The sequence below is a fragment of the Moschus berezovskii genome, chromosome 14, assembly GCF_049115385.1.
Source record: "Moschus berezovskii isolate FMDL1 chromosome 14, NW_MosBer_1.0, whole genome shotgun sequence".
Classification (NCBI taxonomy): domain Eukaryota; kingdom Metazoa; phylum Chordata; class Mammalia; order Artiodactyla; family Moschidae; genus Moschus; species Moschus berezovskii.
The window spans coordinates 8,877,804-8,902,786 of NC_142473.1; the positions used below are offsets into that span (position 1 = coordinate 8,877,804).

At 37.1% G+C, this 24,983-nt stretch overlaps 1 protein-coding gene across 3 annotated transcripts in view; it reads left to right on the forward strand.

Annotated features, from left to right (window-relative positions):
* The window catches only part of DCUN1D5 (defective in cullin neddylation 1 domain containing 5), a 50,841-nt gene extending 26,225 nt beyond the window's left edge, over positions 1-24,616 (forward strand). For all 3 annotated transcript variants that reach the window (XM_055422862.2, XM_088842877.1, XM_088842878.1), the window contains 4 exons: positions 7,987-8,095; positions 8,185-8,289; positions 10,254-10,356; positions 12,376-24,616. In XM_055422862.2, the coding sequence (XP_055278837.1) occupies positions 7,987-8,095; positions 8,185-8,289; positions 10,254-10,356; positions 12,376-12,431 (373 nt within the window). In that variant the 3' untranslated portion in view covers positions 12,432-24,616. The remainder of the gene's footprint in view (positions 1-7,986; positions 8,096-8,184; positions 8,290-10,253; positions 10,357-12,375) is intronic.
* The last annotated feature ends 367 nt before the right edge of the window (positions 24,617-24,983 follow it).

A 24,983-nucleotide genomic window follows, 5' to 3' on the forward strand; every position in this document is an offset into this window, starting at 1 on the left:
GTTACTTCCAAGGCAGTTCCTTCTGTTGAAAAAGCTCTTCAATGGCAAGCCACTCCAGTACTCTTGCCTAGAAAATCCCATGGATGGAGGAGCCTGGTAGGCTGCAGTCCATGGGGTCGCTATGGGTCGAACAAGACTGAGCGACTTCACTTTCACTTTTAACTTTCACACATTGGAGAAGGAAATGGCAACCCACTCCAGTGTTCTTGCCTGGAGAATCCCAGGGACGGGGGAGCCTGGTGGGCTTCCGTCTATGGGGTCACACAGAGTTAGACACGACTGAAGTGACTTAGCAGCAGCAGCAGCAGTATCTAATTCCCGTCCTGACACCAGGATGCGGTGGTGGACACTTTTTTTTTTCCCCTGGCTCACCTGTTCAGTCCTGCTGTGGGGAGGGAACAACGCAGCTAACAAATACCCCTGGCGCCTGTGGGGAGTGCTCGGAGTGTCTCAGCTACACTGGGAATGCTCCCGCTCGAGGCATGTGTGCTTTCCCTGTTTTTGCTGCTTAGGCTCTAGGTTCCTCTGCTGGGAGGTGTCCACGGCTGGCGCTGGTTTGCATGCACTTCCCAGATCTGAGCGGCTCAGGTTCAGGTCCTCGGGTACTCCACAAAGGCGCATACTTGGCTGGGCCTGCGTTTTGTGTCTTCCCTGGTCCAAGCAGCTCAGGTGACCAGGCGTTTGGCGAGCACGGTCGCTGCGACTTATCGCCTTCCCGGTCCCGGCAGCTCGGGTTTCTGGGAGTACAACCAGCACAGTTTCTCAGGCGGATGTCGACTGGCCCGAACCCAAGAAGTCCTGGCCAGCAAGGGAGCCTGCCTGCAGCTTGGCACGGAAAGCCTCTCTGGGGCCGCGGCTGCCCCTGCCCGGGCGCTGGCTGCCCTCCCTGCCCGCGTTGGCGGGGGCTGGGCCACTGCCTGCCGGCTTGCTCTGCTCAGTGCCCTGTTCTGTGGGCGGGGCTGGCGGAGTCCTGGGTTGGGGCTTTTCGCAGGCTTTTCCTAGCCTTTTAGCTGCAGCTTCTGCTTGGATGTTTTAAGTTCCCGCTGTCAGTTTGCCCTGGGGCGTTCAAGCCCCGTTCTCCCTCTAAGCACTGCTGCCCGTGCCTCCCTGCCCAGCCCCTGCCTGCTAGTGGGGGTTGTGGGCATCTGCGCTGCTTCTCTGCTGAGAGTTTCCTCTGGGCACTTAGTCTGTGAGTTCTAATTATTTATGTCTTTTGTCTCCCAGTTATGCGGCCCTCTGAGGGTCCACTGGCCAGTGTTTCCAGGTGTCTGGAAACTTCTCTTTTTTTTTTTAAGCCTCCCTTCCCGGGATGGAGCTCTGTCCCTCCCTCTTTTGTCTCTTTTTTTTTATCTTTTATACTATTTCCTACCTCCTTTTGAAGACTATGGGCTGCTTTTCTGAGTGCCTGATGTCCTCTGCCAGTATTCAGAAGTTGTTTTGTGGGATTTACTCAGCGTGCAAATGTTCTTCTGCTGATTTTGTGGGGGAGAAAGTGGTCGCCCCGTCCTATTCCTCCACCATCTTCCAGTGCTCCCTTTTGTGATTTTTTTGTGAGTACTGAATTAGTCTTCCATACTTGGAATAAATCCCACTTGATCATGGTATATAATTATTTTTATATATTGCTTAATTTCTATTTGCTAATATTTTTTTAAGGAGTCATGAGGGCTATTGGTCTATTACTTCCTGTTTCTTATTTATTGAGTTATAATGGACATAAAATGTTATATTAGCTTCAGATGTAAAACGTAAGGATTCAATATTTGTATATATTACAAAATTAAGGGCTTCCCAGGTACCTCAGTGGGTAAAGAATCCATCTGCAATGCAGGAAACACAGGTGACATGGGTTTGATTCCTGCAATACTATCACAATAATAAGTTATTAACATCCATCTCTGTATATATAGCTGTAAATTTTTTCCTTGTGATTATTTTTTTTAATTGTCTTTGATTTTAGGGTGAAGATAATACTGTGTTTATAAAATAAATTGGAAAAGGTTTTGCTTATACTTTATTTTTTGAAGGAGGTTGTAGAATTGATCTTCAAAGGTGGTAAAATTCTCCAGTAAATCCACCTGAACCTGTATATTTCTTTTATAGACGTTTCTAACTTGAATTCAGTTTATTTAATAGTTAATAGTTACACAACTCAAATATTGGTCCATGTCACCTGTTTTTGCTTTTGGCTGTGTTGGGTCTTTGTTGTGTTGCATGGGGGCTTCTCTTGTTGAAGAGCATGAGCTAAGTCGCCCTGCAGCATGTGGGATCTTAGTTTCCGCACCAGGGATTGAACCCCGCCTCCTCTACATTGGAAAGTGAATTTTAAAAAATATTTTTTTAAATTTGTTTATTCATTCATCCATTTAGGGCAGTGCTGGGTCTTCATTGTTGCAAGGACTTCTCTCTAGCTGCGAGGAGAAGGGGCTGCTTTCTAGTTGTGTGTGGGCCTTTCATTGTGGTGGCTTCTTGTGTAGAGCCCATGCAGGTGTGGCTTGTGGGGTCAGTAGTTGCGGCTTCCAGGCTCTCGAGTTGTGGAGTGTGGGCTTAGGGCTCTGAGGCCTGTGGGAACTTCCTGGATCAGGGATCGAACCCATGTCTCCTGCATTGATGGGTGAATTCTTGACCTCTGAGCCACCAGGGAAGTCCTGGAGAGAGAATTCTTAATCACTGGACCACTAGGGAAGTTCTGAGTCTGTTTCTTCTTACGTTATCAAAGTTATATCCTTTTCATATCTGCAAGTCTAATGATATACTTTGTTTCATTCCTCATGCTGATAATTATTTACTTTTCCTACTTGCCATAGGTTTATTCTGGTCTTTTTCAATAATCTAAGCTCCTATTTTTGGAATCTAGGTAAGATTTCAAAGGCAGGAGCTTAGATTGTTGATCAAGGTTGTTTTCTGTTCAGTTCAGTTCAGTCGCTCAGTCGTGTCTGACTCTGCGACCCCATGAACCACAGCACCCCAGGCCTCCCTGTCCATCACCAACTCTCGGAGTTCACACAAACTCATGTCCATCGAGTCGGTGATGCCATCCAGCCACCTCATTCTCTGTCGTCCCCGTCTCCTCCTACCCCCAATCGCTCCCAGCATTAGAGTCTTTTCCAGTGAGTCAACTCGTCGCATGAGGTGGCCAGAATATTGGAGTTTCAGCTTTAGCATAAGTCCTTCCAATGAACACCCAGTATTGATCTCCTCTAGAATGGACTGGTTGGATCTCCTTGCAGTCCAAGGGATTCTCAAGAGTCTTCTCCAGCACCACAGTTCAAAAGCATCAATTCTTTGGCGATCAGCTTTCTTCACAGTCCAACTCTCACATCCATACATGACCACGGGAAAAACCATAGCCTTGACTAGACACGGACCTTGGTTGGCAAAGTAATGTCTCTGCTTTTTAATACGCTATCTAGGCTGGTCATGACTTTCCTTCCAAGGAGTAAGCGTCTTTTAATTTCCTGGCTGCAATCAGCATCTGCAGTGATTTTGGAGCCCCAAAAAATAAAGTCTGACACGGTTTCCACTGTTTCCCCATCCATTTCCCAAGAAGTGATGGGACCAGATGCCATGATCTTCGTTTTCTGAATGTTGAGCTTCAAGCCAACCTTTTCACTCTCCTCTTTCACTTTCATTAAGAGGTCTTTGAGTTCTTCTTCACTTTCTGCCATAAGGGTGGTGTCATCTGCATATCTGAGGTTATTGATATTTCTCCCGGCAATCTTGATTCCAGCTTGTGCTTCTTCCAGCCCAGCTTTCCTCATGATGTACTCTGCATATAAGTTAAATAAGCAGGGTGACAATATACAACCTTGATGTACTCCTTTTCCTATTTGGAACCAGTCTGTTGTTCCATATAAATTTCCCTCTTAGCACTGTTTTGTATCTCAAAAATTTGATATATGTTTTCATTTTCATTCAGTTCAGTATATTTTTTGGTTTCCATTCCCATGGACTATTTAGGAGTTGGCTGTTTAATTTCTAAGTTTTGCTTTCTAGTTTGGTCTCGTTGTGGTCAAAGAACATACGCTGTGTGACTTCAGTTATTTTATATCTGTGAAGATTTGTTTTATGGTTTAGGATTGAAAAGTATTTTGTTGCCATTGAGTAGAATGTTCTTTTCATGTCCATTGGATCCTGTTGATTGTTGGTTCTGAATTCTTCTACATGTTTACTCATGTTCTGTGTTTTGTCAATTGCTGGGAGAGATTGAAATCTAACTGCGATTGTGAATTTGTTTATTTCTCCTTATACTTTGCAGCTCTCGTCTGGTGCACACATTTGGGATTGTTCTATCGTCTTGGTGGACTGACCTTTTGTCATTGTGTAATATTCTTCTCTAGTTTAATAAATTCTTTGCTCTGAAGTCTACATTAGCTGATACTAGTTTAGCCACCTCTTATTTCTTTTAGTTGTTTGTACAGTATATCATTTTCTATTCTTTTACTTTCAACCTGCCTGTATTGTTATATTTAAAGTCAGTTTCTTCTGAACAGCAGAGTTGAGGGTGTTTGTTGTTGTTGTTCCAGTCTGTCAGTCTCTAATCTTATAATTGGTTTATTTAAAACACTTAACATTTGATGTAATTACTGATGTATTAGGGCTTAAGTCTGCCCTGTATTTTACAATTCAAAAATTGTGGTTCTTCTGTTATATATTTCTTTCCTTAGACTTTCAGTTTCTTTGCTGATAGTTTCTGTCTTTTCATTTATCTTAATTTCTTGATTGCTTACTGAAGCATTTTTATAACTGCTTTAAAATCTGAGTCGAGTGATTCTAAACATCTTTATCATTTCAGTGTTTGCATCTATTGATTGCCCTTTTGTTGTTTGAGATCTTGGTTCTTCGTATGGCAGGCAATTTTTTTTTTTAATTGAAACCTGGAAGATTGGAGTATTATTATGTTATGAAAGTCTGGATCTTATTTGAGGCTTTTATTTTAGGTAACTTCCTCTAATACCACTTGGACAGGAGAATTGAGGGCTGTTGCCTCATTAGTTTCAGGTGCCCATAGAAAGTGAAGTTCCTTTCTGCATCCCTTGCCTTCTGGGGAGGAAGTCCTCATTACTGTCAGTAGAGGTGAGAGGCCTCCACAGATACTTTGTCTCCATTGACACTGCTGGACTGACCACGGTGTTCTTCGGTCAAGCTGAAAGCCTTAGTAGAGGAGGAATGTCTGCTTTTCACTGCCTGGTGGGAGTTCATGTACCCCTTGTGGTTTCCGCTGACACTGCAGAATTTGAGAGGGCATCCTGCTTATATGCTAGTGTTTTGTTTGTTGTTTAGTCCCTAAGTCGCATCTGACTCTTTTGTGACCCCCATGGACTTTAGCCTGCCAGGCTCTCTGTCCATGGGATTCTCCAGGCAAGAATACTGGAGTGGGTTGCCATTTCCTTCTCCAGGGGATCTTCCCAATTCAGGTGTCCAACCCGAGTCGCCTGTATTGGCAGGAGGATTCTTGACCACTGAGCCCCCAGAGCGCCCCCATATTCTGGTGAGGGTGGACCATTCAGTTCCCCATTCAGCCTTTGTTGGCGTTGGTGGGAGTTGAGCCAGTTTTCTCTTTGGTGTTTGACTGGGGAAGAGTGGTTTGTTTTTTTTTTCCCTTAATGATTTCTGTCTTGCCAGATTGCTTACTTTTGGCTAGAGGGGGAAATCAGGCTTTTGTATGTTTGTTTATTTTTTGTCTGCCCTCGTTGGCATTTCTGTTTTGCTGACTCCTTCAGCTCCAAGCTGGGATAGATGAGGCAAGAAAAAAACCCAGGGAACATGTGACTGTATCGTTTCTCAGATTCTTTCAGAGTCTTTTTATGTTTGTTTTGTATATGATGTATAGGGCTTTTAATTGAATTAACAGGAGAGATGTGAAACGACACTTCATCTTCTTAGAAGCAAGTTGTTTCTCTTATTTTTTCTTAAAGTGAACTTTCTGCCTGCCTTCCCCATCGCACTCTACTGCTTCTTTTTTCTGCTCCATTTTAGAAACAGATTCTTTGAAAGCAATTGTCTAGGCTTGTTTTATCTAGTTTCTCCTCATTCGCTCTTTTAAATCTATTCTAGCAAGACTTTATCCTTACAGCTCCTCCGAAATCACTTTTGTAAAGGCCTTATTTGCAAGTGAATAATCAAACCAGTTAATACTGACAAAGCTTTGGGTGAAGCTAAAATTGTACTTAGAGGGAAGTCTGTAGCATTAAATATTATATTAAAAGGGGGGGAAAAGTCTAAAACCAAGTGAACTCTTATCTAATTTAAGAAAAGGATTAACTAAAAGAAAAAAGAAAGGTGATAAAAAGTCTCCAAACCCTGGTAAAATAGAAAAAAGATACAATTGAGAGAATTAAGAAATTCTGACAAGGTAATCAAGAAGAACAAAGAAAAGGCAAATATATATAATAATCATGTTAGAAAATATTATGAATATTTTAATTGGCATATTTAAGTAAAATTATATGTGAAATAAGTAATCAGAAAAGTGTATAAATGACCAAAACTGATTCAAAGAGACATAAAAAAATCTGAATGGTCTAATAACCATTTAAAATGCTGATTTAGTAGTTTAAAGGTTTTCCTTTTCTTAGTAAAAAGGCCCAGGTGGTTTTTAAGCTGCTGAGTTTGTTCAAATCCTAAATCCAATGTTGAGTAAACTTTTTTCAGAAAACAGAAGAAAGTGTACCATTTTTCATTTTGGTTTTTTGAGGCTTATGGTATAAGCTTGTTATAAGACTAGCAAAAAGAATGTGAAAGAATATACAGCCAGTATCATTTATGAACAAAGCAAAATATCCAGCAGTGTATAAAACAGGTAACATGACCAAGTTTGGCTTATTCTAAGAATGCAGGCGTTAAGCAACACTAGAAATTTATTCAGATATTTTACACATTAATAAAATGATAAATTGCTACACATCACATTGTTGATTTAGAGCAGTGAAAGTCTTGGTTAAATCTGAGAATGCTAGATGTATTGTCATGAGTACTGAAATCAGTTTTGTGTGCAAAACTTGGTCACAGTAGATGGCACAACTAATTTGATTGAAAAGAGTCAGATGATCTCAGAAAGGACAAACTGTGAGTTAGTTTTGATGAGTAATTTTTTGACAAAATATTAGAAGGAACAGCATATCAAGTAGATATATGTGCTTCAAACAGAGATATGGCAATTGGGAATGCTAAGTGAAGTATAACTAGAGCACAGTTACGTTTTAAGGGTATTGGGCCCTGGCTGGAGATGAGACTGCAGGTTTGTGCCAATTGCGAAGGCTTTGTCTGCCTTGTTTCTTGCTAAATAGTGGAGTAAATCAACCCAGGTAAAACCAGAAAGCCAGTAATACTTTGGAACATCCCATCTCTTTAGCTCCTTATATTTAGTTAGTCGTACCTTTAGAGATAACATCTATTACTTGTTTGCTTTCTTTTGTATGTGTACCTTATGTGAAGTTGTCACTGATATACTTAGATTTTTTGTTTACTGAAAATGTAGTAGGAATCTGAGTTTATGACTGAATCACTAATGTAATGTATTTCCTCTGGATTACCTACTAAACTTTTACAAGGAAACATGGTTGTCTCTTTCACCAAGATGGTGCCTGAGAACTTGTGTCAGAGGCCTGATTAATTTTATTTGTTCTGTCATTTTAACTTTATTTGTGGTAAAAGCGTATATCTTAGCACATTTCTTTTTGCCAAATAAGTGTGATTTTATTCGAGGTTATGCTTGAGTTGTGGGTGTTTTGTTTTTTTTTTTTTGGAAGAAAAGTTATTGGAGTGACCTTTCATAGATTGCCAGGTTTTCTTTTCCCTTTTCCCTTTTACATTGTGTTGGTAGATAGAAGGCAACAGTTATTCTAAATTTGTGAATCAGAAAATTTAAACCTAAACTAACTTCATAAATGTGCTCACTTTTCAATTTAATGCATTCATTCTAACACCCAAAGATACTTTTATTTAATTTTCTTAATTATATAACATTTGATTTTTTAATTTAAGGTGTGACTGCACAGAAAAGTTACAGAACAAATTTGACTTTTTGCGCTCACAGTTGAATGATATTTCTTCGTTTAAGAATATTTACAGATATGCCTTTGATTTTGCAAGGGTAGGTGGAATTTCCATGTTTGCAATTTTAATATTTTTTTTATTATCTTGAAACCACACTTAGGAAAACTTTTTTATCTTTTGTTTTAGGATAAAGATCAGAGAAGCCTTGATATTGATACTGCCAAGTCTATGTTAGCTCTTCTCCTTGGGAGGACATGGCCACTGTTTTCAGTATTTTACCAGTACCTGGAGGTATGTGTATGTTTTTATGTTTAAAATAATATTTAAAAACTTAAGCTGAATGAAAAACATACCTTTAAATGAATAAAAACAAAAAGATTTTTAATACTGTAGCTTTTTAAAAAATCTGTATAAGTGGTTGAAAATTTGTTTAAATGTATACCTATCTGCTCTCTTTTAGACATGAGTTCATGTTCATTAATATATTTTGTGCATAAGCTGTGTCTATTCCCTTCCTCACAGCTCTTCTCCCTTCAAAAAAAAAAAAAACAAAGATAAATCTTCACAAAATATATTTTAGCACAAATGCCCTTAATGTAAAATTAGTATTTTGGGATTTTTCAGGAGAGAATTGATGCTAATGTACAAATCTCAAGCTTCTAAGTCAAGTTTCTTTCTATATACAGAATATTAGACTGAAAAAATTAATTTAAAAGAACCAATTTTAGTATTAAAGCTTAGGCCCAATCTAAAGAATTATAATAAACTTTTAATATCTTTTTGTTGTTCAGTTGCTCAGTCGCGTCTGACTCTTTGCAACCCCATGGACTGCAACATGCCAGGCTTCCTTTTCCTTCACTATCTCCCGGAGCTTGCTCAAACTCATGTCTATTGAGTCGGTGATGCCATCCAACCATCTCATCCTCTGTTGTCCCCTTCTCCTCTTACCTTCAGTTTTTCCCAGCATCAGGGTCTTTTCCAGTGGGTCAGTTTTTCCCAGCATCAGGGTCTTTTCCAGTGGGTCGGTTCTTCCCATCAAGCGGCCAAAGTATTGGAGCTTCAGCTTCAGCATCAGTCCTTCCAATAAATATTCGGGATTGATTTCCTTTAGGATTTTCTGGTTTGATTTCCTTACAGTCCAAGGGACTCTCAAGAGTCTTCTCCAACACCACAGTTAGAAAGTTTAATATTTTATGTCCCCAAATATGAGAATGTACTTAGATACAGTGATTACTGAGACATGTATGCTGAATTTATAAAGGAAGTATTCTTTTAGAAGAAAGGCTTTATTCTTGTATCTGTTGTTCAAGGTGATTCTAAGAAGATACTGTCCTTTTTTTCCATTTCTTGCTTTGGTAGTGTTTTTTTGCTTTTGCAGTTTTGTTTTTTATTTTGGTGTACTTCTTACCATTTCTTGAATATAGATGCTTTTGCTTTGAAAATAATTACTCATGAAGCTGATTGTTTATCATAGCAAGTTCCCCAGATTAGTTTTGTTTAAAGCTTGTGATAAGAGACAGTAGTATAAAAAGGTCTTATGTGCACACTTAAATCTTTTAGCGTAATAAAGTAGATTGGTTGATGGACATTACCCATCTTCTTTATATTAGTAATTTGGGGACAGAGATAAATATCATTCCTTGTAAAAATATTCTCATGTAAAGGTTGCTGAGAGAACTAAATATTTTCGAATGTTTGTTGTGTGGAGGGTGTTTAACATACATTATCTTTTTAAATTTTTATAACACCATTTTGAATTATGTTTTATTTCCACTTAGCCATTGAGTAACTTTCCCAAGGTCACTCAATTAAGTAATAGAAGTAAGATTTGAACCCAAGCCTGGAAAATGCCAACTTCAAATGTGGCTAAACAGTAAACCTTATGCAAAGAAACAATGTAATGAGAAGCAGCAGGAGGGAGTTTACTGTGTATAAGAAACATTATATAGCTTGATCTCACTGGTGATTACACAGCATATACATTCGTAAAAATTTACTGAGTTTTACCCTTTTTGTTAATGCCCTTGATGCTGTGTTATTCCTCAGGAATTTAAAAAAAAAAGGAAAAAATAAAATTGAAGATGTTAACATCTAAATGACCCTGAAAATTCTCTTAGAAACACAAATAATTAAAAGAAGAGTAACTGTTTTAGGAAACACTAAATCACAACAAAGTTATAACTATGTTTATTGAAGTCAAATCCTAATAGATATTGCTTCTTCTGTAATCCAAATGTTTATATTGTTTTCTACAGCAATCAAAGTATCGCGTTATGAACAAAGATCAGTGGTACAATGTGTTAGAATTCAGCAGAACAGTCCATGCCGATCTTAGTAACTATGATGAAGATGGTGCTTGTAAGTATATAATACAATGTTTTCCTATGAAAATATAGTTCTTAAAACTATTAAATGAGAACATGGATTTGTGTAGCATTACCATAAAGAATTTAAACTTCCTAACAGACCTTCTTGTTTTAATTGTGTGGGAAGTGTGGGGGAGGCAGGTATAGAAGGTAGAGAACTTAGATTGAGCACCATTATAAAATCTGTGCTGGTAAATGAAATATTTTCAATTACTTGGTAGCAAAGACTATAGCTAAATTTAGAATATAATTTCTGCAGCTAGAAACTAAACTTCTGCTTTATTCCTGTCTTTCCTGGCATTTTACTGTGTAAGAAAAGTGCAGTCATGATTTTAAAAATAGGAAAGCAGAACAGCTGTAGTAGCAAAAGCTTTAATATCATAATATCCATTCACAATATGGCAAATAATGTCAAAGTAACTTCCATCAGAAATTATTGAGTAACAGTCAATAAACTATGATTTTTGAATTGTTCAAATTAAAATATCTGTCAGTCCCCTTGAGTGGAAAACCCAGGATGCTATAGAATAGGTGTTGGAGGCAGTGATGAATTATTTAGGTAAGCCAGATGAATTTTCTAGAACTGTTAAGTTTTTCACTCCCATCACAAGTTTGGCTGCATGTGTTGTTTTCATGTTGCAAAGCATTATATAGAAAAGATTGTTATTGTTATTTAGTTGCTAATTCATGTTGAACTCTTTTGTGACCCCATGGACTATAGCTCTCCAGACTCCTCTGTCCATGGAATTTCCCAGGCAAGAATCCTGAAGTGGGTTGCCATTTCCTTCTCTAGGAGATCTTCCCGACCTAGGGATTGATTGGCAGGCAGATTCTTTACTCCTGAGCCACCAGGGATGCCTACACAGAAAAGATACCTTCCTATAAATGTAAACTGAGGTTAATGGACTTTTGTGACACTGAAGAAACAAAATACTGAAGAAAGGAAACTTTATTTCTTTCTGTATATATTGTGTCTTCCACTTACAAAATAGTGTAAAATTTAATATTTTTATAAATAATACCTTACAACAGTAAATTGGCAGCTCAAGGACTATGTCTGGCCTGTAGATGTGTATTTTCATGTGCATTTGAGTCATCGTTTTAACTGAGAGGTTTTGAATAAAAATATAGCTTCTAGATTTGTTTGAAAAATGAGAAAATCTGACAGAACTGTTCTGTGTTCTTCTATAGGAATTAGGTTGGCACCAAGTAATGGCTTATGTTGCACTTGCTTTCTGGTGTGCTGGTCCACAGTATGACATCTAAGTTCGTTTTCAGTTGTCATTTATTATTATGCTAGTCTCCTGTTTTTCTTACAGTAGAGACATAGCCATTAGAAGCAAGAGAAAAAGTGTGATCACCAGAGGGTTGTAAGAAGAATAGGGCAAGCATATTTCTTTATGGCAGTGAATTTTCCCTACATTTCCAAACAATAAACAGTGAGGTTATTTAAATTGCCTATCTGACTTCTGTAAGTAAGTAAATTTGAACTCCCTGTAATATAAAAATATCTTTTTACAGTCGTTCTTAAGGCAAGTGTTGATATTTATTAGGTACTTGCTTTGTGTTCAGATTTATAGTAGGTCCTGTACCTGGAACAGTATATGGCCACCACCTTCAGTAAACTTACACATTTCTTCGTGAGGTAACAGAAATACTACGTTAAACACTTTTCAGATTATTTAATAATTGGCAGAAAGCCATGGGCAGTTAGAAAAAGGGAGAGGTTAATATTGACTGAGTTATCAGAGAATTCATGAAATACTTAAATCTTGAGAATGTGGTTTCTACAAATATCCATTGTGGAAAGTCCCGTGTGTTTGTTTTTTTTTTTTTTAAAAAAAAAAAAAAAAAGCCAAGAAAGCACCTATTAAGTGGAAGAGGGAGTCTGGAAGGAAAATACCTAAAGAAGGGAAAGGTCAGTTCCCTATTGTCACCATAGAGTTTGTTTTATGTAATTTAAGAGATAAATTCACTGAATTCTAATAAAAATTGTTTCTTTTATTTCTAGGGCCTGTTCTTCTTGATGAATTTGTTGAATGGCATAAAGTTCGTCAAGCATCATAGCAAGAAGTGTTGTGAAGAAAATGCAAACCTTTTGATCCTGACGTGTGTACAGGCTAATGAGATGAGGAAAAAACCTAAGGGGTGCATTTTCATTCATATGAAAGACTTCTCATAGTACTTTTTTTTTTCCTTTTTTTTTAAAAGGAAGTTTTCTTGTTACATGTTATGAGCATTGAGCCACACCTCTTCTGAGACTGAATATTGAAGTTTTTGTTTTGAGTTATGTTTATAACATTTATTTCAGAACAATAAAGATTCAGATTTGTGACAAAGGCCTTAAAGTGAAGATGTCCGTTGAGTGTCAAGAGTGGTATTTATTTTTGTACATTTTAATTCTTGAATTTTAGAAGTCTGTCATACCAGAAATTTGTGGAAATTTAAAGGTTTTAAGCAATCTTAATATTTGGCAATGTGCTCTGCTCATGGTATAGCTCATACATTCATCTCTGCACAATCAGAAAGAATATTTATTGGCCTTGACTTCTTGGGTAATTTCTGAAGCAGCTAATAAAATACATTTCTGGATATTGGGGAAGTTCAGATGTGGTTTTCTGTGAAAGTTGCCAACATATTATGCATATTCTTTATCTGAAAAGTTTACAGTTGGAAAGATTATTGTGTTGTTATTTTGTTTTCTAACTATTAAATCATATTGTCAATAAGTATAAATAACATGTATACTCTTAATGTGAATTTTACGTTTTCTGTATTCTTTCAGTTTAAAATTCCATTTATATTAGAAAGAGCAATGGTCTCAAAATCAGCCTTATGAGAAAATTAAGACCATTACTGAAGCTATATATCATCATTATTGCTGTTGTTCGTGACATATATGTGATCTATTTAACTATCATTTCGTGATTTCGGGAGTTGTGTTGAGGACCACTCCATCCCAATCCCCCTTCTTTTTGGTTATATGAGAACCTTAGCTCTGATGTTGTGGATTTAGTTAAAATATATATTAGAAAAAAGAGAATATGGACTCATGGGAGAACTGTGGGTGTCATTGTGCACAACTCAAGGGTACTGTTTACATTGATACAAATTACATTGCTAATTATCACAATTCTCTGACCGTTGGCAGTGATGTTTCTTGAAGACAGGACAGCTTTTTTCTAATTCACACAAAAGGTGTCTTTTTGGACTAGCAGCAGGGCTGTTTTTACATTCCTCTTAAACCATTCAATATCCCAGTGATAACGAAAACCGTGTTCACATTTACAGTCAAGTCACAGCTTCAGGAATGTTAATTCCTAGTTTTATTATATGGAGAAAAGTAAATAGGCTGCTTTTCCATAACAAGGACATTTCTGTTGGGATTTAAGGGGAAGGTTGATTTTTGGTGGTGAGTTTATTTAGTGAGTGATTACAGTAGTGATTACTTAGAATAGCATTTTAAACAATTTTATGTTTTTTGCTTTTTGGTTAAAGGACTGAGAAAGAATGAGTGCTGTCTTTATTTCTTTTATGTACGACTTTGTGAAACACTGCTGTAATAATGGAAAAGAATTTTTCCCTTAAATGTCAATACTGTGTCAAGTATTAGAATCACTGAATTATTGGAACTGACCATACTGACAGTGAGTGTTATGACATTATGAATGGTGTTTTAATATTAAATGTATTATAAGTACAGTTAGTCCTCAAACAACATGGGTTTGAACTGTGTGGTTCTGCTTATAGGTGCATTTGTTTTCAGTAAATATGCAATCAGCCTCTGTATCTATAGAGCTTGCATCCGTGGATAATAGGACTTGTGGATGTAGAGGACCAGCTGTGGGGCTTGAGCATCTGCAGATTCTGGAAAACTTGGGGGCTGCTGGACCCAGTATCCTCTAGGTCCTGAGGGATGACTGTAAAGCACTTAGATTTTTAGACATTTGAATCTTTATGATATGACTCTTCAGGGAACAACTTCTGAATTTGAAGAATATTGCCTATTTTTATTTAATTCCAAAATATATAATTTAAGTGAAATTTTATAAGTTGTCAATTTATGGCCTGAACAAAATAGTTTTGTCTTTATAAGGAACATTTAAAAATTATAGATGCCCTTTAAAGAAATAAAATGTATGAAACAATTTACTTTGCTTACTTATCCAAAGATTCCTTAAGACTTTGAATATGGAAATTTAAATGAAACTTACTTTATCCTGAAGTCAACAGCCCCGTTTTATTCAGGCTGTGCTTGGTTTACTCTCTTGCTCTAATTCTTTAACCTTCTTAGAGTCATAACTCACTTATTTTGGAAGCAAACTTAACTCTGCCTCATTCATCTCAGGATGTGGGCTTGTCCCTTCTGGTCATTTCTTTTTTAATTTGTATTTGAACATCATTTAATTTATTGGAACTAATGATCAAGAGGTTAAGTAGTATAAGTAAAGAGGATAGTATTAAGGAGACAGCAGTATGAAAAAAAAATCTTCTGTTGGGGCTCTTCTTTTAACTAGTTAGCTTTAAGTGCCTTCCCAGGAATCCTGTTGTAAACCTTCCTTTAATGTGGAATAGAATTCACTGGTGCTTTATAATTAGAAACCACTTTCTTCTTATAGAATAACGTACAGATGGGATACCACTGGAAGAAAGTAGAGCCAGGTGTTGATTCTGAACTGTGAGTGGATGGAGAGGTTGTCCCCCAACCCCTCGAAGCCAGTGATTTGTTAACAAGGCATAGTATCTTTAGGAACTGGCCAGTTATTCAGGTAACTTATTTGAATAGGAGACAGAAAGTGGTGTGTTGTGGGCTTATCTGACTTGATTGCAATGTTACCTCTTACTGTCTTACAGTGTCTTCTTTTTTGACTGCTTACAGTAAAATTCTTGACGTAATCCATTTTTGGTTGTGATTGTATTTTTATGTGTAGTGTACAGGTTTTGTTGACTTGAGTTTTACTTAGAAGTACTCTAGTGTTTCTTAAAGGGCTCAGTGGTAAAGGATCCACCTGCCAAGTAGGAGATATGGGTTTGGTCCCTGGGTCGAGAAGATCCCCTGGAGAACATGGCAACCCACTCCAGTGTTCTTGCCTGGAGAATCCCATGGACAGAGGAGCCTGGTGGGCTGCAGTCCATGGGGTTGCAGAGTCAGACACAACTTAGCAACCGACTACACACAAGTATTTCTTAAACTGGAATTTGAGGGCCTTCTGTGGGAATGTTAGATTGACCCTGAAGAGTACTTCTCTTAAATTCAAATGCCTTTTTCATCTAGTGAACCAAAAATTTATCTTTAGTAATATTAATGCCATCACTTTGTGCGGAGAGGTGAGTAGGATAGTAGAATTTTAAAGCATACTAGTTAATGTAGAGTATTAGCAATGAAACATTTTACTTTGAACTAACGATTTCTTTGTCAAAACATGTCCTTTCTCTTGATGATGTGAAGTTATGAAAGTATTAATTGAAATATATTACATACTCAACTTTATAAACAAGAATACTGATTTTTTTTTTTTAAACTGCTTTCTTGAAGGGTACTTAAAACTGTTGTGATCATTCCTAATTCAATAAAGTTTTGTTTGGGCTCTCAAGGCTCTTATGGCCTAAAGTTTTGTAGCACATCTCATGTGCTTACTAAATGTCTAAAGCATCAAATAGTTGAGGACACTTTAATTTACACAATTTAAATGCATTTCTCTGTTAAACTAAGAGAAAAGGCAAAGTCATCTCTTAATCATACTTCTAAAGAATTCATAAAGAAGAATTCTCTTTTTCTTGAGCTAGTATATTTCTTGAGTGATCCTGGGAATCATTACATGGAAACATTTCAAGGTAGGGTTTATTTACTCTTCAGGAGAAAAGAGAAATAACTGCAAAATATCTTTGATTTCATCAGGAAAGGCTAGTCTGGGTTATTAAATATTCTAGATCATATAATTTTTTAATGAATATATTTTTATAAATATTTGTTAACAACCAGACAAGTTGCTTAAGATCTGGTCTTTTTTGTTGATAAACCTAGTTACCTATAAGTAGTACTGTGGAAGCCCAAAAAACAGTCTGACTTTTATGGTCAAATTTATATAGATTACAGATTATGAAAAGGTATATTTCTGCCCCAAACCTCAGGTGAATTATTTCTAATTCACTGTTAATTGTAGAGGCTTTTCTAGTGAACTTTTACTTCACTGAAGCAAATCTTTAGCTCTTTTAAAGCACAATTTATTTACTTTTTCTTAAATACCAGTCTTAATAAAAAATAAATTTGCTATGTCCCCCTTACAGTCTTTTGTATCGTGTACAGATTATGCTTCCTTTGCTCCTAGGCCAGTTGTTGATTTGATTATTTTCTTTTTATTTTGTGTGCTTCGACTGTAATTTATTAAACCTTTTATAATATGGCTTATTTTTGCATGGGTTCTGGTTTATCATATGTTAAATATTATTTAAAATACATCCAGTAAAAGGATTAGACTTTAACGTGAATATGAATTCCTACCTTAGAGTGCCAGTTTTTTTGGAGCTTTGTTGTATTTTATGGATCTGTGGTCCACAAATGTAAAACGTATATTAAAAATTCCTTAGTTTTCCCCCAAATTATATCATGCTGAAGAAGTTTTATCATTTGCAATTTTGTTTTTCTCAGCTTTAGAGTAATAAGGAAAACTACCATACATGATCGATTATTTTAAGTATGAAGTAAAATTGTGGGTGTTATGAAATATTCCAGTATGACACAATTATTTTTAAAAGCTAACAAAAATAAGCAAAATGGATATATATAAAACCAGCTTTACCCAAATCGCTATTTGTGTGTAAGTAAATTGTGTATCACCCATAATTTGTTTTTTCACGTAGAAAATAGCTTGTGGATAAAAGTCTTCACGTATTTTGGTGAAAAGAGAATTTGCTTCCATATGACTGCTGTCAGTTGCATTTCAAGAGGAAATGTGCATGTGAAAGAGGAAAGATAAATTATTTCAATAACTTGTTAGAGACGTAGTATTATTAACTTTCCAAACTTCATAACATTATTTCTAATGAATATTAGATTAAGTGCAATTAGTTTACCTTTAGTTCTTTCCTTGTATTATTCTATCATACAAATCAGATGACTTACAGCAAGTTTATGCACTTTTACTTTTATCTACAAATGCAGAAACCTTACCTGTTTTGGATTCATATCATTTCTTGAAACTACTATGAATATTGAGAGAGTTTATAGAAGTAACATCAGAGAAGCCTGATTTGATTTCCTCTTTGCACATCCTTGTTATGTCAATTTTAAACAAGTCACTTCACTTCTTGTCATCTTCAGTTTTGTTGTCTGTAAAATAATATACTTACCAGTACTGTTAGGAACTTCAAAACAGTGCCCTATCCACAGCACCAAGTAAATGCTGAATGAATACACCTAGGTAATTAAATAGAAAGCAGTTTGTTGTTCAGTCACTAAGTCATGTCTGCCTCTTTCCCCATAGACTGCAGCACGTCAGGCCTCGCCCCAACTCCTGTCCATTGAGTCAGTGATGTCATTCAGCCATCTCATCTTCTGTCGTCCCCTTCTCATTCCGCCTTCAGTCTTGCCCAGCATCAGGGTCTCTTCCATCAGGTGGCCAAAGTATTGGAGCTTCAGCTTCAACATCAGTCCTTCAGTGAATATTCGGGATTGATTTCCTTCAGGATGGATTGGTTTGATCTCCTTGTTGTCCAAGGGACTCTAGAGTCTTCTCCAACACCACAATGCAAAAGCATCAATTCCTCGGCGCTCAGCTTTCTTTATGGTCCAACTCTTAACATCCATACATGACTACTGGAAAAACCATAGCTTTGACTAGATGGACCTTTGTCGACAAAGTAATGTTTCAGCTTTTTATATACACTATCTAGGTTTGTCATAGCTTTTCTTCCAAGGAACAAGCATCTTTTAATTTCATGGCTGCAATCACCATCTGCAGTGATTTTGGAGTCCAAAAAAATAAAGTCTGTCACTGTTTCCATTGTTTCTCCATCTATTTGCCATGAAGTGATGGGACTGGACGCCATAATCTTCGTGTTTTGAATGTTGAGTTTTGAGTCAGCGTTTTCACTCTTTCACCTTCATCAAGAGGTTCTTTAGTTCCTCTTTGTTTTCTGCCATAACAGTGGTGTCATCTGCATATCTGAGGTTATTAATATTTCTCCTGGCAATCTTGATTCCAGCTTGTGCTTCATCCAGCCCGGCATTTTGTACTCTTCGTAATTTATTACTCTGCATAAGTATGTACTCTGCATAATTTAAATAAGCAGGGTGACAGTATACAGTCTTGACATACTCCTTTTCCAATTTTGAACCATTACGTTGTTCAATTAACTTTTTTTTTTAACAAGTTTACCCACCCTGTGTAAACTGGAATAGCTGAAATTTTTATTTTATTTTACCACTAATCAGACTTACTCATATTCCTCTTGAACTAAATATTGGGTTGGCCATAAAGTTCATTCAGGTTTTTCTGTATTGGAAGAAAAGCTCGAATAAACTTTTTGGCCAACCCAGTGTTTCAGAAAATCTCAAATATCTAGTATGTTTTAGGCCTGCATACAGCAGAACACAGAATAGACAATTATTTCTGAGCCTTATGGAATTTGGCTTTTAATTGATAAAATATGTAGTTTATCATAAGGTCGCATGTTATTAAGGGAAAATAAGGAAAGGGTCTGGAGAGTGTGAGAATAGGGTTGCTATTTTAAATAGTGTATACACTGATAATGTGGTACTGAGCAGAAATCTGAAGAAATAAATGATTAAGCCATATGTATAATGAGGAGAAGAGCATTCCAGGCAGGACTTTAAATTTTACATTCTGAGCTGGTAGTTTGCTTAGTGTTTATAAGAAATGGCAAGGAAGTCGTTGCAACAGGAGTGAGGAAGATGAGCTATTAGCCGGATTAGAAGTGAGGTTAGAGAGACTGGCAGTAGAGTGCCCGATCATAGTTAATCATTGAAGGGCATTGTAGACCTTCCTACAGACTTAGACTTTGAAGTGGGAAACAGAGTGCTGATCAAAGCAAGGATGAAAATCTGTAGGGTTAGAGTCATCTACATGAGAATTGGTGTAGTTTGAATTAGAATGAGAGCAGTGGATATAAATGGTCAGATTCTGAAAATACTTTGATAATAAAGCCAGTAGTATATGCTGATGGATTCTATGTGGGATATGACAAGAATCAAGAATGGCACCAAGGTTTTTGGCTTGAAGAATGCTAAGAATGAAGCAGTCATATTTGATACTAAGGCGAGGAAGATGCAGAGGAGCAGGTTTGATGGGGAAACCAAAAATTTAATTTTGGATATGTTAGGTAGGCCTTTCAGCTGTCACTTCCCACGGGAAGTGTCAAGTAGGCAGTTGTACTTGAGTCTGAAGTTAAAGGGAGAGAGCTGAGCTGGATATGTGTATGTGACTTCAGTATATAGCCTGAATTTTAAGTCAGGATGGGTGAGATCTTAGTAAGGATAGCCAGAGAATAGGACTGGATTGAAGATACGTGATTTGTGAAATTTTGAGCCAGCTTTTGTGGTTTTCCAAGTAGAAATGTAATGTTACTGTTTTCTACTACACACAAAATCATTACTTTCTACATTGTTACAGAAGCGCTGAGATTTAAGAAATCAGATTAATAATATATAAGCATATGACAAATTTAAAAGGGGAATGCCAATTTATTCTTGTAATGAGCCTTTTTGTTTTGGGATAATGATACAGCTTTACATTTTAATATCTCTGAAATGCTAGTTCTTTTTTTCTGGCAGTTGGAACTTGCTGTTCTGATTCAATTTGTGAGTTTTAGCACCAGAGGGCAGACTTGCCTCTCGACGATGAGGTGCTGTGAATGGATTTAGCCAAGTGTCTCAACCATACTCCGTCCCAGTTAATGGGTAGATTTGTCTCGCAAGTGACCAGTGTCCTGTCTACTATGTGTTTTCAGCTCCTGGGAAACCATAAAATTATGATTTTATCCTGTGATTGATTTTAATATCCTAGATTTTAGTCTAGAATCAGTAGTTGATATTAATATGTATTTGCACATGAAGTCCCAAGAAATATACCTGTAGCTTACTACAGTTGTATTAAGATCTTATATAGAGCATCCACAGATACATTAACAAGAGAATTTGAAGTCAGTCAGAAGAAATACTGGTCATGAACACTTTTATTCAGGAAATGTATTGAGCTGTTAACTTTGTGCTATCAATTGTGATAAAGAGTTGGGACTACAAAAATAAGTAAAACACAGTCCCTGTTTGCGTAAGCTTTGCTGTAGCATATTATAGCATCTAATACCTTGTGCTGTGTTTATTTAAATATCCTTCCTTCAGTGATGGAAGTCCTGACTCATTTATCTTTGGTACTTCCGGGTGCCCATCACGGTGCCTGGCACTTGAGTTAGTTCATAGTGTATGGATAAATTAATGAGAAGAGACAGAAAAAGAAAAAAGCAGGGCTTTTGCAAAAATCTATTTTCTTTTCATGGTTTTTCCCTTGCAGAAAAGCCCTCCTGTTAACAAAAATGGTTATGGAGATTGTTCCAACACTCCATCTGCTCCCACTCTTCTAATAGACTTCATCTCCGCCCATGGTCAAGAGCTATGAATAGAAATATTAATAAAAAAGTGACATTCACAGAGAATGGAGGTCTAGCCTTTTTATAGTCCCTGCAGTGGAGAAGAAAGACAAATGCAGAAGGTGGATGACTCCTATCTGGCTCTTGTCAATCTGAGAAGTTTGAAGTGAAACAGTTTTCTGGAATGAGGGCACTCTTCACCCAGTAAGTTTATCCACACATGATCCTGCTCCCTAGACCTTTTAGGGTCCCTACTTCTACATGCTAGTTCCTCAGTTTTCTTACCAAGAACAGAATAATATTCCTTCCCTCGTAGATTATCTTGAGGATGAAATGAAATAATGCATGCAGTAAACATGAGTTACTCTGGTGTCTGGACAGCAGACCAGTTGGACTTGGTAGGATGCATTTGTGTTCGTTAAGTGCCATTTATTATATAGTAGAATTAAGTCATGGTGCTCAGACAGGGAAGAATCTGCCTGCAGATGAAGACTGGGTTTGATCCCTGGGTCAGGAAGATCTCCTGGAGAAGGGACTGGCTAGTCACTCCAGTGTTCTTGCCTGATTCCATGGACAGAGGAGCCTGGTGGGCTACAGTTCATGGAGCTGCAAAGAGTGGAACGTGACTGAGCAGCTAACACTTTTTTTTTTCAGAATTAAGTAAATGGCAAAACAAAGTTGATCTACTAAGTCAGATACATTTAGAAATGCAAATCTTTTAACAAATTAGTCTCTAATGTCAGTGATATACAGTGATTTGTTTTATTTGCTCCATTAACGTGGGGCATTATAGTGAAATTGTTCTTCAGTGGGATGTTAAGTGTGACTAAGTGAGATGATCAATTTAAAGTGTACTTGGCACCAAGTAGTAAGCACTCAGCAATGTTAGCTCCTGTAGCTGTCTTTAAAAGTAGACCAATTTGATCTTATAGGAAGGACTCTTTATTTTTTTTTGAGACAAATAGTTAAAAATTATAAAGCCAAAATACTATGTATTATTATTTGACTCTATTAAACCAGAACTTTTACTTAGAAGCACAATATTTAAAGCAGAGCAAATCGACATGCTCTGGTTGAAGTAGGAAAAATCCTCTCTCACCACCCCCACTGTCACTCTCGCTTCTGAGAAACCTCAAAGGAACTCCTAGGTCTCTCACTTGGTATTTTGAAATCTACTGTGTCCGCAATTGCATTTTGGCCTGTCAAACGTGAATAAAGTAATAGAATGAGAAGACTCGGACTCTAGAAATTTCTATTTAATTCTCTGCATAAAAGTAAAAATGTGGCTGACGTTGTTTTAGGATGGATTAAGAAGAATTGTATTTCAGCGTCATTGGAAATGTTTATACTAGAATGATAAAGTGTATGATCATTCTGTTTTAGGTTCGTTATCTAGAGTTCATGGCTTCCCAGGTGGCGCTAATGGTAAAGAACCCGCCTGCCAATGTAGGAGACTTAAGAGACCTGGGTTTGATCCCTGGGTCAGGAAGATGTAGAGGAGGAAATGGCAACCTACTCCAGTATTCTTGCCTGGAGAATTCCATGGACAGAGGAGCCTGGCGGGTTACAGTCCATGGGGTCACAAAAAGTCAGACATGACAGCAGTGTAGCACACGTGTATCTAGACTTGATCTAAAAGGAAGTGATATGTATGAACTGCCAAGAGAGATTTGGAACTGATATAAGCATGACTGGCTGAGGCTGCATTCACTATGGTCCCTTATTACGTATTAAAAAGTGTTTAGTTCTTACTCTCTACTTTTGAGGATTATAATCTTAAAAGGAGAAACAGCTCTGTTAACAGGAACAGTTATAAGTGTTCCTTTCAGTGTCCACACATAATAAGGGCTTCAGTTCAGTTCAGTCGCTCAGTCGTGTCCGACTCTCCGCGACCCCATGAATCACAGCACGCCAGGCCTGCTTAATAGATGTTTATTGAATGAATGAAAACATTTACATGTCTGTCTGCTTTCAAGTTACTTGAAAGGCCGTGTTTTATCTTTTTTGTGCCCAGTGGTAGCACATGGCCAGTAAATGAGTGGGTGAATGAATGAGTGTACACATACACATAAACATTTTACCTATCTATATTCCCATTAGACTACGGTTCTTGAGGGAGGAGACCGTGTCTTAGCATAGCACCTCACTGATAGCAAGTTGTCAAAAATGTCTGTAGAACTGACTAGAACTTAAATCTGAATAGTACCAGAGTAGGTTCACAAAACCTGACAATGCCTTCTGAATACGCGCTAAAACTATTTCATAATTGAGGACAGATTCCACTAAGCATTTTCTGAGTTAGGACCAGTTGGATGACACGAGCAGCAAGCTATAAGGAGCTCAGAGGAGTGATAGTTGTTTGAACTGAAATGGGCAAGACAGCTTCTCAGAGTCAGTGCGAGTTGATAAAGGTGGGTGGTCTTTTGGTTTCAGAACATGAATTAGATAGCTGGAGAGGAGAGAGGCTGGGAACAGGGAGATCGGTAAGGAAGGCACAATGCGGCTAGAGCCCTGAGCTTGGACAGAAAAGATCTGTATTCTCAGTTTCTGCTTTGCTGCTTACTGGTTGCAGAGCCTTGAAATGACTATAGTTCCCTTTTCCTCTTCTGTGAAGTGGAGGTAAAATTCTTGTCCTTGTTGATATCGTACTTCAAAGTTTGTAACATGCTAAGTAAGACATAATGCTGTGCTTTGAATGCAGTGGGTTCCAAATGTTTGTTGAATGGCAAATAAAAAGTGGTATTGATCAATGAAAAGAATGGAAGCCCTGGAACCTCAGCTTCTGCAGACTGCCGTAATTTTTTGACTCTTACAGGAAGAAAAGTAAATATCCGAAGCCACCAAATCTCATGATCAGAAGAAAGACTTTCTGGGTCAGTTGGAAACTCCTAGGGGATGCTAAAGTTATGTCAGAGGTGAATAAGTCATGAGGTTTTCATGCTGACATTATTTCTAAGATTGCTGCCGTACTGAGGAGACAAACCACAAGATACACCATGCAGAAGAACTTTTATGGAAAAAAGCTTCCTGAAAGATGAATGCTTCATTTGCTTTAACTGCTTGCATATTTACTTACTAATAGTGAGTCACTTTTCTTAATTGGTAATTTGTTTTAAATTGGTCATAAGATATTACATCAAGTAGTCTAATGTTACACAACAATTGAAAAAAGTTGACAGGCTGAATGAAGGAAAATATGATTCTTTTTGAGCTTAAAATGTATGAATTGGTAATAGTTACCTTGGTCTTTATGTTGTAAGATCGGATTTATTGAAACTTCTCCCTTATGTTAAAAAATCAGAGCCCCTTTCTTTGCCTCTGAAATCTCTTCTGCCTCCTGTACTCATTGAAGGTTCCACTCCTTATTTGGGGTCTGCTTATTTTTTAAGATATATCCTTTTCTCTCTGTTTTGGAACTATTATAAATTTTGTATATACTTTTATTAGAGTGTTGATAACACCTAATTTACATGTCTTTTTTCTTAACTAAGTTGTGGTCTGGAGAGCAGGGATTGTGTATTTTTGCCTTTTATTTTTCCAGTATTCAGAACCATCCACAGTATAGGAAAACACAGTATAGGAAAATAAATGGAACAAATGAATAAATCAAGATGGACAGATAAATAAATGGTTTTGCTTGCATAAGGTATCTGTCTTTTGTCTATCTTTTTCACTGTATGGCAGAAATTCCAGTACAGCCCTATTTTTAATGTTGATCTACTATTAAAGTTATTAAGCAAATGTAAATCAAAATAATAAATTCATCTTAATACAATTAGAACACTTTTGCCTACTAAATTGACACAGATTTTTAAACTGATAAGACTCATTGTGGATAAGGGTACAGGGAAATGGGAATTTTTATATTTTGTTGAAGGAAATGTAAATTGGCAGATCTTTTCTGGAAGTCATTTAGGAAAATATATTCAAAAGCCTTAAAAATGTTCATATCCTCTCAACAATTCTATGCCTAGGAATTTATCCTATACAATAAATTAGACATTGGCAAAACAT